At 47.9% G+C, this 15,010-nt stretch overlaps 1 protein-coding gene across 3 annotated transcripts in view; it reads left to right on the forward strand.

Annotated features, from left to right (window-relative positions):
• The window catches only part of FRMD5 (FERM domain containing 5), a 344,139-nt gene that overhangs the window by 302,548 nt on the left and 26,581 nt on the right, over positions 1-15,010 (forward strand). For all 3 annotated transcript variants that reach the window (XM_007195981.2, XM_007195982.2, XM_007195980.2), the window contains exons 3-7: positions 464-506; positions 736-814; positions 9,183-9,280; positions 11,461-11,584; positions 14,362-14,449. In XM_007195981.2, the coding sequence (XP_007196043.1) occupies positions 464-506; positions 736-814; positions 9,183-9,280; positions 11,461-11,584; positions 14,362-14,449 (432 nt within the window). The remainder of the gene's footprint in view (positions 1-463; positions 507-735; positions 815-9,182; positions 9,281-11,460; positions 11,585-14,361; positions 14,450-15,010) is intronic.

A 15,010-nucleotide genomic window follows, 5' to 3' on the forward strand; every position in this document is an offset into this window, starting at 1 on the left:
TTCCACCTGCCAGTGCTTTCTAGAGCTGCTACCAGTAGCCTCTGTGTGTCATCGTGTCCCCACTGCATAACACAAACAAACACAACCCACTAAAGGGAGTATTTCCCTACTAAAGCCAGGTGGGGCTCTGTCCCCATCACACATACGTGCATTCATTTGTGCCTACTGGCATGCCAGAAACATGGCTTGGAACTCTGGCGCCCTACGTTGGAAGGCGACATTGCCAGGGAAGCCCAGAAATGGCATCTGAAGCTGGATCTCTTCCCCCCTTCACAGCTGGTTCCATGGGGAGCTTATTTCAGAAAATCATATCACTCTGTACTCTCCAAGCCTACATATCACAAGCTTCTGAGCTGCTTTCACCCTGGGCTACAATCTGTCTGGTTTTTTAAATTGAATAAAACAAGTTATATTTGACACTGCTTCTCATTAGGGCTTTCTTGTTCTGTGTTCTCTGTTTCAGCATTGGTTGGAGTTTACAAAGTCTGTGGTGAAGCAGTTGAGATGTAAGTATTGTCCATGAAAAGACGGAAGCCTCACCCCTGGGGAGGGTGGGAGGAAACCTCCCACTTGCAGTGAGTCTTGGGAATTTTCCACTGTTCTAAGTGGAAGTTGGCCCTAAACACGTGAAGATTTTCTTCAGATGGTTCAGAGACCTGTGCATCCCAGTGGGGCGGGGAGCCCAGTCCTCTTCCTGGGAGGGTCTTCCTGACGGGCACCTCTTTTTCTCTGCAGCCCAGCCTCCATTCACCATGTGTTTCCGTGTGAAGTTTTACCCTGCAGACCCTGCTGCCCTGAAAGAAGAAATAACCAGGTAAGGCTGAGCCCCTGTGCCTCAGCCTCTGAGACTTGTTGGAGAGGATAGGAAAGAGGGACTGTAGCTTCCTAGATCCTCTACTTTGGAAGCTCCCAACTCTGATAGGCAAGGAATTCTTCCTAAATATAGCCTTACTTCTATATTTCATTTCCACATGTTCTCTTTGCTCATCCCCTCAGTAGAATTGCAACGGAGTGAGCTTCTTTCCTTCAAGAATACTTCTTCTTAAACTGGTCCTCTGCAAAGGGGTCTGGAGTAATGAATTAATCAAAAGCACTTTTTCTTTTACCAATGATGTGGCCACCGTGGATGTTTTTGGAGACGGCCGTGTTGCTGCTTATTTGGGGGCTTGAAATAGACTCCAGCAGCCTAGTGTACTTGGGAAATGGCAAAGCAGGACACTGAAAAACAAGGTGGGAAACACTGAAGATTATAAATCCAAGTGGGTGACCTCCCATGTGCTGATGCATCAGGCCCGTGATAAACTCTTCACTGTGGGGATCGTGTTCCGTGGCAGGCAGCTACATGGAATGAATCCTGTCTCATCCAGCACCGCCTGGGGATGAGAAAGAACTTCTGTGCCCACACCATCCTACAAGAGGGTCAGTGAATTGGAGCTTCAAAGCTCCCCCAAGGGTTTTGTGTATCTAAGCCAAATTCACTCTAAAAGTCTGACCTCAGAGATTTAGAACTCTCTGAACTGGGATCCTTAATTTTTATATTAGAAAGATGTAACTTGGACATTAGCAAAACCTTGATGTTACCTTGTAAAGGGTGGAGCCCTAGGTGAAGAGATGATGCCAGGGGATCCTAGAGCCGAGGGAGAGACAGCTCTGCCAGCTCTGCCCCCACTCCCTAAAGCCTTAGAGACGGCAAAGATCGGGACGAGGCCATTGCCAGTGTAGAAACTGCTTGTCCTCTAAGGCCTCGAGATCTATTTCTAGATCCTGAACTCCACATGAGCCCCAGTGGAGGCTGAGGGGAATCTTGCGAAGGAATCAAAAGGATCAGGAAGGTTGTTTCCTCCAGGTGCTCTGAGCGCACCCACCACCCACTTTAAAACACTGAGGACAGTGAAGTGTGTAGTTACAACCAAGTCTCGTGCTCCTTACTGGGCACATGGAAACTGCAGGCTCTGCTCATCCATGTGGAAGTGGATGTGGCCCCTACTTCGCCTGTGAAAACCAAGCTCATCCACATTAATGAGCAATCCTGTAGCTTTAGGCAGGAGAGTGAGGGTAGAACCACTGTGTTCAACAACTTGAACGGAGAGGAGTTTTGGTAAAGCACTAGCCTGCCCTGCTCATGACTTCCAGAGCGCTTGCCACGGTTCTGTACCTGCCCCTCCTTCCCCACTTCCCTCCCCCTCCCCCCTTTCCTTTCCTCCCTCCCTCCCCGCCTTTCTCTCCCAAGAGAGGTGATGGTACCAGGGCAGACCCAGAAGTCCACACCCCTGTCCACATGTCAGGGCAGATTTAACACATCTTTGTTGAGAGCCTAGCACCTAGCTTCCTACCACCTCGCATCAGGATCACCTTTTCTCCACCTCACTGGACCAACAATGAGCATGAGAGGATTTGGTCTAACAACTCAGAGGGCTGCCAGTGAGAGCACGACAGACACACGGCTTTCTGATTTGATTAAAGGACAAAAATATATAGTTCTCTTGGCCCTTAGGAGGAGGTCTTTTTTTTTTTTTTAAGATTTTTTTGATGTGTGGACCATTTTTAAAGTCTTTATTAAATTTGTTACAGTATTGCTTCTGTTTTATGTGTTGGTTTTTTGGCTGTGAGGCATGTGGGATCTTAGCTCCCTGACCAGGGATCAAACCCACACCCCCTGCATTAGAAGGCAAAGTCTAAACCACTGGACAGCCAGGGAAGTCCCAGGAGGAGGTCTTAACAATACAATTTTCTAAAACAAATGTCACTACATGATACTAATGTACAGACCCTCCTACCCAAGAAGCAGCACAGACCAGGAGGCTCAGATCCTGTTTCTGTTACTTCTTGGCTGTGTGGCCTTGGACATAAAATATTTAACTTCTCTGACCGTCAGATCCCTTATTTATAAAATGAGGATAGTAATAGTACCTCCCAGCTTTGTTGGGAGGATTAACCACTACACGGGGTCTTGTACTTCTTAATACACCCCCAGGGAGCCTGGCACTGAGCAAAGGCTCACTGTTTACTGCCAGGTCGATTACATGGTCCGTGGACCTCAGGGGCTCTGCGTAGGGCACAAGTACAGTTGGTTCTGGCTTTTCTCCCTTGTTTATGTGATAATCCCCACTCCTTTTCTGTCCTAGCTAGAGTCCTAACACTTAACGCAGCTAACTTGTGAGGACTGGGAAAGCCATGGCCAGGCATCTCTCCAAGTCAGCAAACTTCAAAGACACTGGCAAGCATGTGAGCTCCTGCCCCTTCCGCATGCAACTGTGCCCACCATCCTCGACTATTTTCCCCTTGCTCTCTGCCTCACCAGCCTTCCTTCCCTAGAGTGCATTTTCCAAGCGTTGTCAGGTGTGTGGACCTCAGGGTGCCTGGGCCTGATTTGGAGTCTTTGTGCCTCCCCCTCCCTGAGGCGTTCTATGGAGGCCCCGGGCTTCACTGCATCTTTCTCCTTATTCACATTCCCTGCTGCTCTTAAAAGAGTGGGTACCTGCCCCAGCCTCATTCAATACCCATAATTCATTACTGGCTTAGAGCTCTCCACCCCACCTTCCTGCCAAACTAATTTAGCTGTCAGTGTGTTTTTTCCTGCCAATATCAGTCCTAAATTTCGCTGCCGTCTCAGTTACTCCCATAAAGCCAGGCTGAGAGGAGGGGATGAAGAAGAACTGTGCTTCAATTTATCTCTTGGACTCTTCCCAGATGATAAATTTAGTTGCCAAGTCCTGATTAATCTCTTTTGTCATTTTTTAAATAAATAAATAGATTTTCTTGTCTGAGCTAGAGACAAGGCAGAGAAAATGGGGATTAGGCACCAGATTTAGCTTTTAACAAGGGCTGCAGGTGTTCAAACTCGTTGAAGGATCAAGTAATAGAAGGAAACTGAATGCACATGGGGCCCCACCTTCCAAGGAAGCAAACTGCCTGACACATGTTTGAGCAGGTGCTCAAAAAATGTTAATAGACTTTTCAGGTCATTTATTTTTTAAAAAAAAATTAATAGAGTTTATAGGTAATGTATTCCATCAGTGAACATCACTTGAGCCTAGCTTAGGCTAAGATGTGTTGGCAAACTTTTTCTGTAGAAGACCAGATAGTAAGTATTTTAGGCTTTGTGGGCCATATGGTCTCTGTCGCAACTAATCTGTTCTGCCATTGTAATGCGAAAGCAGCCACAGACAGTACATACATGAATGAGCATGGCTGTGTTCCAATAAAATGTTATTTTATCTCGCTGGGGACTCTGGTGGCAGGTTTAGTGTGCCAGTCCTGGGAGGAGGAATCAAAAAGATCTGAGTTCAAATCCCAGGTCGTTCTTTCACTAGATATGTGACAAGGCAAGCAACAATATCTCTGGTCACTCCCTTTCCTCATCTATGAGACAGGGATGAAAACAGTAGTCACCTCATAGAATTGCTGAAAGAGTGCGTGTTAAACAGTACAGTGTGTGGCACACAGCATGCCCTCAGTAAATCACTGCTATATTGTGTCTCTGTCCACTGGAATGTAAGCTCCATAAGAATAGGAACTCTGCTTTGTTCTCTGCTGTATTCCCAGCACCTGTGGCTGTGCCTGGCACATGTGTGTGCTCAGAACTAGATGGATAGATGGATGGAAGGTTGGATGAATGGATGGATGGATGGCTGAATGGATGGATGGGTTGGTGGTTGGATGGATAAATGGATGGATGGATGGATGAATGAGTGGGTGGATGGGTGGGAGGGAGGGTGAATAGGCACAGGATGTATAGGCTCTCTAGAAGAATATTAAAAGTGACAAAACATAATCTCTAACTCCAAGGAGCCCTCAGTCTAGTATGGGGGAGGAAGACATACTAAACATGATCATGGTTAGGAAAAGGGATGGCAGAAAATAGAGGAAACCAGGGGCAAAGAATGTAATGAAGGGAAGACAGGGCCAAAGGATCTTCTGGAAGAAACTCTTCAGGAGCTTCCAGTGCTTTCCAGAGTTCAGAACCTTTAATTGTGGAAATCTCTCTGGATTCATCCCCACCCTCTGATATCAGAAATCAGAATGCCAAAGCCAGTTCCTTGGATGTACACGTTCCAGAAATACATAGATTTTTCTTGGTCATCTTTTTTTTTTTTTTAAACCCTGAAGAATCTTTTTTTTTCTTTTTTGGTTGCGTGGGGTCTCTGTTGCCACGCACGGGCTTTACGGCGAGCGGGGGCTACTCTTCATTGTGGTGCACGGGCTTCTCATTGCAGTGGCTTCTCTTGTTGTGGAGCACGGGCTCCAGAGCGCAGGCTCAGTAGTTGTGGCGCACCGGCTTAGTTGCTCCGTGGCATGTGGGATCTTCCCGGACCAGGCCTTGAACCCGTGTCCCCTGCACTGGCGGGTGGATTATCAACCACTGCGCCACCAGGGAAGCCCTCCTTGGTCGTCTTTTAGGCTCTCATACATTCTGCCTTTGGATGGTCCTCCATCAATTTAGGACAACCTGGCATTTAAACAAAAATGGAGGTGAGGTAAAGCCTCTTTGAAGCCAGAAGGAGATAGGCAAAGTTTAACCAAAAAAGTGTCCTAAAGAGCAAGCTTTTTGTCTTAAATCTGGTCTAAAGCTGATTTCTTTTTAATTTCAGTGAGAATTTCCCTCTGATGACAAAGAGTTCCCCTGACTTCATTTAGGACCCTTTTCTCCCTAACCATAGCTCACTGAATTACCATGCGGGTTCTGTTTCCTTAGCTATAAAATGCGAGAGTTAGGCTCTGTAACTCCTACTATGAGGGTCTGAGACTGGGTAGCCCAGCCAGCCTGCTCATTATGAGCTGCTCATTATCAGCCTAGCAGGCTGATCCCTTGCCTGGCAACACAGTGGCCCTGGTGACAATGCCTCAGGCAACAAGATAGTCTTCCTTAGGCCCTTATGTCGCAGGGGAGAACATGCCAGGGCCTCTTGGGAATAGGTCTCAGGATGCTATGAGTCATGTGGGATGTATTTTCATGACCAACAACACTGAGTCATTGGTTACCTCCTTAAATGAACAAAACACAAAGCTTGATGGAAGCAGCTGTGGGAGAAAAGGGAGGGGGGGGACCCCCTAGTGTAACTGTCTCCCTTGAAGCTGTCAGTTGATTCTTTCATGAGCTCATCTCGTCCTCTGCAGACTGTGGTGTGTTTCTTTAGGATGTTGACTTGCCCCTCCATCCCCTCCCCCTCCAGTTGCTGCACCATTGCTTGACAGTGTTCCCACAGCCTTACCCTTGACCTCCCTGTAGCTGTTCTACCTTCTGAAGTCTGAAGGAACCCCGCCCAGCAGCGGAAAGCCTTGTTTCCTTTCCAGCTCACCTGAGGCACCTGCCATGCACCTATCGTGGTTCTCACCATGAGGAGGAGCGTGCCCCCCTTGGAGGGCAAATCAGAAGCTCTAGAGGAGCCTTTCCAAACCCAGCAGCACCCATACACAGACTCTCACATGCTCCCCCCCAGGGCAGGGTGTTCTCCTCACCACCACATTGAGGATCACTATCCAGAGCCTTTGAAATATCTCCTTCAGTCCAGTATGTGCAGTCCCTGAATTTTGGACACAGACAAGCAGAGAGGTGTGGGAGGAGTGATGCATGAACTCAGGCCCCGGGAGTGATCTGTACGTAAGAGGCCAAAGGCTTGCTGCTACATCCTGCCAAAGCCGGTGGAAGGTGGGAGTTGAAGCAGTAAGAGGCAGAGAAACGCTGCCCCCTTCCTTCCACACACCTGTGGCATTTCATCGTGGGAAGCAGGGTGAAGACAAGCTTGATCTGGTAGATCCATCTTAAAAAATTACTACTCATTGCACGATGTCTTTTTCCTTCAGTTTTCCTTGGGGCCAAGTGGGAGTGGTTGGGATAAGAAGGGGAGTTCTTATTAACTTCCGGACCACAGTAGTCACCTTCCCTTTGGTTTGAGGAGGGCAGTCCATCCTGATGTGGTTAGAAGAATGCTTGTGAATTTTCTTAGGAGAGTGCTTCATAAATTTTAATCTATGTACAGATCACCTGGGGATCTTGTTAAAATGATTCAGTAGGTCTCAGATGGGCCTAATTCTCCATTTCCAACAAGCTCCCAGATGCTGTTGATACCCCTGTTATGTGGGCCACACTTTGAATAGCAAAGCTTTAGGAGAAAAGAAGGTTTGATTGCTCCTTCGTTTCTGTTTAATGACTTGAATAACCAAGCCCTGAGCTCTCAGAGTCACGTGCTGGTGCCCCGCCTCACCCCAGAAGTTGTGCTGTCCTGGTCCTCTTTCTTTTGAGCGTTTTCACATGATCAAGTGGGTATGGAATCCTCTGTTTTATTCTTCAGCCTGAAAACAGAAGCAATAGAAACACCTCTAGTTTTGTCCAGGGAGTGCCCAACTTCTTTTTGGTTCAAACTGATGGAATTTAAGGGAATTTTACCATATTCCCATTACTCCTGTGAGGATGCTGTAGTTATCTATGGCTGTTTAACAAAATGCCACAAAACTTCAGTTAAAATAAAAGTATTTCTCATCTCTGAGTGTCTGTGGGTCAGGAATTCAGGAGCGGCTTAGCTGGGTGCTTCTGGCTCAGGGTCTCTCCTGGGGTTGCAGCCAAGAGGTTGGCTGGGCCTGTGGTCATCTGAAGGTTTGACCGGAGGATTCACTCCCAAGATGGTATACTCACGAGGCTGTTGGCAGAAAGCTTCAGTTCCTTGCTAGCTGTTGGCAAAACGCCTCAGTTCCTCACCACGTGGACCTTTCTATGGGGCTGCTTAAGTGTCCTCGAGCAGAGTGAGTGATCCAAGAGAAGGAGAGGACAAGGAGGAAGCTGCAGGGACGCTATGACCTAGTCTCAGATGTCAGACAGTAACTACCACTCCTGCTTTATTCTGCTTGTTAGAAGCAAGCCACTGGGTCTAACCCACACTCAAATGGAGTGAATTAAGCTCTGCCTCTGGAAATGAGGAGTATCAAGGAATCTGTAAACTTTTTTTTTTTTTTTTTTAACCATGCCACGCGGCTTGTGGGATCTTAGTTCCCCAGCCAGAGATTGAACCCACGACCTCAGCAGTGAAAGTTCAGAGTCCTAACCACTGGACCTCCAGGGAATTCCCTGTGGACATATTTTTAAACCACCACAAATGCCCCCTGCCAAGGAGCCACTGTGGTAGGTGACTCGCTTAAGGGTGTGATAGCCCTGGCCTCTGCTCTTCTCAGGGCACCTGTGAGGTTATGAACATCAGAGACCCCACTCCTTGTAAAGACCTTTCAGGATGGAACATCAGCAGTTCCATTCCATGGCAACCGAGTCCACCCAATTACCTGTGAAACTACAAAGCACAGTGCAAAGAGGGTAGAATAACACAGTGATGAAGAGCCAACCTCTGTCCTGAATTTGAATCCTGGTTCTGCCACTTACCAGTTATGTGCCCATGAGAAAATCACTTACGCCTCAGTTTATCTTAAAAAAGGGAGATAATAACAACATATATCTCAAAATGGTATGCGGAAATTAGATGAGATGCTGATGTCAAGTGTGTAAGTCCTGGACTGGGAAATAGTAAGTGCTCAATACACATCAGCTACTATTAGCTGTTCTTGATAGCCTGCTTCCACCTGAGGTGAGAGCTTCCTGTGGTTGAAGAAATATTAGCCACAAGTTTCTGCATTTCCTTCACCGGTGCCTCTTCTTACACCTTATTCAAATTCTGAGAGGTCTGGTTGACCTCTGCCCATAATGAGGGCCCTTCCACGTATGGACAGATTGACTTGGCAAGCCGAGGCAGAACTCTCCCCAGGGCTAGTTCCTTCACCACCTCTCTGCCTCTTAAGAGGCAACGTCCGCGAGAGTCCAAGGCGGAGAGAGGCCCCATCAGCCCCTCTCTTATGACACAGGTTTCTTTCTCGGCACTGAATTGAGCGGGCCCGGCTCCTTCCGGATCCCAGCACTGGGGACGATGCTTTTAACCAGGAGGTGCCATTTCTGTTTTGAGCTACAGAAGGAAACTGACAGGTTGTTTTGAATTGAACTTCAAAATCAGTTCAGGGCAAAATGCCTGAAAGAGTCTTCAGGGAAATGAAAAATGTTATTTGTTCTGTGGTATGTTTTGAGGTTTTTGTTTTAATGTAGTAAAAGTGTCCTGACAGAGATTTTGATAGGCTTATATTACATATTTATGTCTTTAAAGCAATCAAAGAAATACTTTATAGTTCATTTTCTGTTTTCTCTCCAGGTATTTAGTCTTCCTGCAGATCAAAAGGGATCTGTACCACGGCCGCCTCCTCTGTAAAACATCCGATGCTGCCTTGTTAGCAGCTTATATCCTTCAAGGTAATGACTTTTGACAGGATAAATTTGCTTTTCATGCTAAGTACTGATTACATTATTTCAGTTACCACAGATGACTACTTCTTGGATATAAACAGTGTCTAACTTGAACCAGAGCCCGAGTTAAAGGACTTTGCCTGGACTCCCTAGACCCAGGAAGCTCTGACCACGCAACCTTAAATTGTTTGTACCTAAAGTCTTTCTGGCAGCCCCTTCAGACTCTGTTCGGCGGGCGGGGGGGTGGCTTTCCTTGCACCCTTGGTTGATAAAGTTATCGAGACTCTGGAGAGTAATCCGAATCAGCTTTTTCCTGTCTTTTTATTCAAATCTCAGAGATGTGAAGCACCTTGGAATTCTGGTATCTGTTTCAGACACCTTTCCATTCAGAGTGCTCTAAGTTAAAAATGTTTCCGAGTAACAAACCCATTTTCTAACATGCAAAGAAGGCAGAGTTGAGGTTGTACTCAGCCAATACCCAGACTGGCGGTTTTTGCAAAACAGTGGGAAAGGTATGTACTCTTCGTATGTGATCCTTTCTCCTTTCCTGAAATGCAGGTGACTTCTAAGTCTTCTAAGTTCGTAGACTTCTCTTAGTCCTTTGGCCTGAAGCTGTCACTGGGTTATTTTGGACCATAGCACTAAAATCATGACGTTTCTATCAAAGAATCTGAATTCATAATCAGAAATCTGTGAACTCCAGGAAGCTACTTTGTGAACAGAACCTAAAAAAAATGCTTGCCAATAAGAAACTAAAGTTCTTCCAGCAAAAAAAAATATCACAGCTGCGTTAAGAATGTAAAAGTCAGCCTATTGCAACTTTGACTTCTGAGACTCCTGTTTTAAAAAACCTCCTAAGCCGGAAGTCTAGAAGGTACTTGCCAACTTTAAGGTACCCAAAGATACTCCTTTCATTTTTAAAGGAAAACCTGGTCCCATCTAAGTGAAATTTTAAACTCTAGTTTTACCCTGACAACCATATTGAAATTTTCTTTTTTTTTTTTTTTAATTTAAAGAAGTCATTGATATCCAACCTTGATGTTTCCCATTTGGAGCTTTCTAAGTAAAATCATAATAAATGACTCCATGGTTCAAGATCACTTCAGACTTTAAGCCCAGGGAAGCCTTTAGTCTCTTGCTAAATGATAGAAATTCCCGAGTAGTTTGGAAGGCACGATGAGGAGACCTGTGCCACAGAACAATATTCAGTTGTAAAAAAAGGGCACATTTTCCTCTTAATATTTACTCCCCGCTCAAGACTTCTCACCTGCACTGGTTGTGGTTCTCACTAGGGGAGGAGAAAAGACAGCCACAAAGCAGCTGAACTTCTTAACATCCTTCCTCCTGACACACACAGTGTTCCCTGTGGAATGCTGCATGTGGAGAAGGCTGGATTCTGACCTGGGAATACATTGTGGGGAGTAGCGTGGGCCCACTGGCCACCCCAGATCTGAGATCTCAGCAGCTTTGGGGATGGAGTCTCTCTGTGAATCTGCAGGACGAGAAAGCCCCAGCCCCTGCTGGGAACTGAGAAGTCAGCCTTAGGACCTGGTGCTCCTGAACTCAGTGGTACTTTCTGCTTACAGCCAGTCTTCCCACTCTGCAGCCCTCTCCAGGGGGCCTGGCACCTGGTCAGCCCTCAGAGAATATTTATTCAAATGTATTCACTTGCTTTGATTTGATTTGGACTGAGAGTTGAGTTCTGAGTTTGGGTCATGGCTCATTCATCATTTTGCTGTGTCCCTGCTAAAATCCTCAAAACGAGATTTAGACTTTGGATGTGGCTCAGGCCCAAAAGCTTCTGTCTTTCTGATCAAGCTCACAGTTTCCTGTGCTGCCACCAAGAGCATTGCTCCCAGGCTCTCTTCTGGGAGCTTGAGGGCCATGGTGCAGGCTTCTGCTCTTTTATTGCAAATGTACATGTGGCGACCTCAGAACGCAGGGTCAGCTCTACCATCTCTACTTGGCCTTGATATCAACTCAGTGTGCACACCTGGGAAAACAAAGGTGGGCCTGCTCCTGAGGAACACGCCCTCTGCCCGACTCACAACCGTGCTCAGGATCCACTGTTCTTTGCAAATCTGGCGCCGACTTTGGCTTTTGCCCTCTGTGTTAATCTCTTGTTGCTTTGCCAGTGATGATTTACCTATCTCCACAATTGTTTTCCTCTACTTTCCTTTTGCAAGCGGAGATTGGGGATTATGACTCAGGAAAACACCCTGAAGGCTACAGCTCCAAGTTCCAGTTTTTCCCTAAACATTCAGAGAAGCTGGAAAGGAAGATTGCTGAGATTCACAAAACAGAACTCAGGTGCGTGTGACACTCGGTTCAGGCCAGGCCACTGTCTCCCTCACAGCCTGAGCACACGGCCTCTGCACTGCATCCTCTGCTCCTGCAGACCCAGCCTTCCTGACTCTGGGATGTACCATTTCCAGTGATCCACTGACAGTACAACCTCCAGGCTCCGTCTCCAAGAACAGTGGTGCAGGCTGAGGCTTAAAGGCAAGAGAGAAGCTATATTATAAGGAAAATGGAGAAGGATTGGCCTCTGAAAGGTATTTGCTTCACTAAGATAAATGAAGAGACAGAGGGAAGAAGCATGAACTGGGGAAAAGGAAAACATAAACAGCAGAAGAGAGAAGAGAGGGAGGGGTTAAGTGGGGATGTGAAAAATGGGCAAGCCTCCGACCTCGGTCTGTGACAGTGACAGGTGGCTTCTGCATCAGTGGATGGGACCGCACAGGGGGGGCTGGGCTGGGGAGGGGGGGGCAGAGGGGGGGGAGGGGGCTGGTGTAGGGGTGGGCCTTGAGAGCACCTCGTTCGGGGGCGTGTCTTCAGCACTGCTCCCTCAACCCCACACCCCTGCACTGAGGGAAGGAGGGAGAAGCAGCTGGAAGCAGGAGGCTTGTCCTCAGATTCTCCTGGGTCACCCAGAACGTGCCGCATCCCATAAAATAGCATCAATGCATCCTCTCACCCATGTGAAATAGTGTTTTCTGCAAAGGCTGGTTTTTTCAAAAGCAACACAAGGGTGTTTAGGCTCTACTTTGTATGGCACACTGCAGCACAGATTCCCCAAACTGACAAACTATGAAGAAAAAATTTATATACGATACAGCATTGTAAGATAAAACCTGCCATCGTATTAATACAGTGCAATTTAAAAAAAAATCTTTTCAGATGTTTGTGTAACTACCCTTCTGGGGAAGGACAGTGTCCAAGGGGTGGGAAAAAGATATTTCTGATGATCACATTAAGCTTAAACTAGTTCCTACCTGATGCCCCCCCGAAACAAAAAATCTTCACCTTCACTCAAAGATTTTACCAACCAATATGTCCCCAAAGCCTCTTTAGCCTTATAAACAGACCTCCTGCCCACTGTGTGTGGTTGGACTGGTTCCCACCCTCCAGAGGAATGGAGACACCTGCCAGAGGTGGAATCCTAGCTGCCTCCCACCCCTCTCCCTGTGCAGGTGCTGCCCCAGCTCCTCCCATCACTCTTAGGGAATAGTGGCCCCTTGTGGTACAGGTCAGAATAAACACATGTGTGAGGGCTCCTGGCTCATTCAAAGGAGAGATCAAGGGTGTGCCGGGAGGCCCTGCCAGGAGGGTTTTAGGAGATGTCAGAGCAGTGGGGACAGTCCTCCAGAAACCTCATAGAAGTCAGGGGATTCCCCCAGGAAATGATGCCCACTTTGAGGGCCCCAGAGGGTTGAGGGTGAATGCAGCCCACGGAGCCCTCCAGTCTCCACACAGGGAACAAGGAGGCTCCCTGGAAGGGGTAGCGGTGCTCAGCTGCCTCTGGTGCCCGGCCCTTTGCCTGCTGCACCAGCATTTTCCAAACACCTTCCCTGTGTCTCAGGTGCGCTGGTGGGTGTAGACATCTGCATTCTACAAAATGCCTCCTTACACGGGTACTACTTACACAGGCTCAGCCTCATCTTCATAATGTAAAAATATGTCTGTGTTTCCTTTCTCCAACTCTAACATGCGTTCCTTGAGGGCCCAGACTGCACTGTAGTTTATGATGTGTCTCATACGGGGCAGCACAGAAGCTGCTGAGGTGCTGATTGATTGATGCCTCTCCAGAAAGACACCAGAGGGAATCTGGTCTGCTTCTCCCTCAGGCTGGCTTGTCTTCCTGCCCTGCCATATTACTTGAGGCAAATGATGAACTTAGACAGTTTCAGTCCTGCCCACCAGCCGTCAGAGTTGTTGACTTGACAAACTGCCCACACTGAAGCCAATCCTACATCTGTAGAAGGATGTCAGCTTCCCAGGGCACTGGACCCTGAGAGAGCCTGTGGTGATCCTGCACTGGTTCTGTGTGGAGCTCATCCACGCCCCTGCTAAAGAGGCAGCCAGGAGGGGAATGATGCTGAAGGCCCCTTCTTCAGATGGCTTGGTGCCAGCGCTGGTTTCTTCCTTTTTTCTGCTTGTTTCCTTTTCACAGTCATCACCCTGTGGGCAGACAGAGCTATTGTGGAGTCTGGGGAGCTCAGCACTGTCTTCTGTTGCATCTCTTTACCCTCCATTCCTGTGTTCCCATTTGGTAAAGGAAGAGGGTTAGGCAGCAAGATATACAGGTCCCTTCTTTGTGTTTCAGTCTAGATCAGATGGCCTGCAGCCAGCCTACAGATGTATTTTTTTTCTGCCCCCATAGTACTTAAAACTGAAATGCCACATAAAAATCGGTATCTGCGAATTCTCTTTAAAAATCACACCTAGCAATGCTGGTGTGACTACAGTCCAAGACTGCATTCCAAGACTATAGTCTTGGAGCTGAGGAGCAGCTGCCCTCATTAGATGGGGTGGGGTGGCACTCCCAGTTTGCCCTAGTCCCCACCACTCCCTATTGTGTTACACTCAGCCCATGTCACTCATTATGTAGCCTGCCTCACTCTGAAGACTTCCAAGGTTTTGACCCTAGATAAGAGTCTCTGAAGTCGGTCCTAGGACGGAGCAGGGAGCACACTCTATGGAAAAATCGGAGTGTGAGACACCCTGAGCACTTCCTAATTGAATTTACCTCAGGGGAACCTATGGGAGCAGGAAATCCTGAAATCATCTCATTTTCTTTATTCCAGTGGCCAAACACCAGCAACATCAGAGCTGAACTTTTTAAGAAAAGCACAGACGTTGGAGACATACGGAGTGGACCCTCACCCGTGTAAGGTGAGACCCGCTGCCATGGCCGGAGACTGCGCCGACCTTGCCCCCTCTAGGCAGGGGGCCCCAGTCCGTGGACTGTTAGGGCCACACAGCAGGAGGTGAGCGGCGGGCGGGCGAGCGAGCGAAGCTTCATCTGCCGCTCCCCATCGCTCGCATTGTGGCCTGAACCATCTCCCCCCCGCCCCCGTCCATGGAAAAATTGTCATCCACAAAACTGGTCCCTGGTGCCAAAAAGGTTGGGGACCGCTGCTCTAGAGGGTGACAGGCAGGGAGGGACCACGTGCCTGTGCCACCCGCCCCTTCAATATTGGGATGATTGGCTTTTTTAGTGACAGACGCCAGAGAAAATGTCTCACTGTGGAAACTCCTCTGGATTCCACGCTGCATAACCTTGTGGTGCCACATTGATGTCAGAGGGTCCGAGGCAAAGTCCGTCTAAATAACAGATTGGAAACCAGGGCCCCACTTTGGCAGCAGTGGGTAATTTGGTGGAAGTGAAGAGAGGAGGAATGGGGGAGGCCCCCCACAGGGAGTGATCAGAGGCGGCTCAGTGCACTGCCCACC

This window comes from Balaenoptera acutorostrata, chromosome 3 (genome assembly GCF_949987535.1).
Source record: "Balaenoptera acutorostrata chromosome 3, mBalAcu1.1, whole genome shotgun sequence".
Taxonomy (NCBI): domain Eukaryota; kingdom Metazoa; phylum Chordata; class Mammalia; order Artiodactyla; family Balaenopteridae; genus Balaenoptera; species Balaenoptera acutorostrata.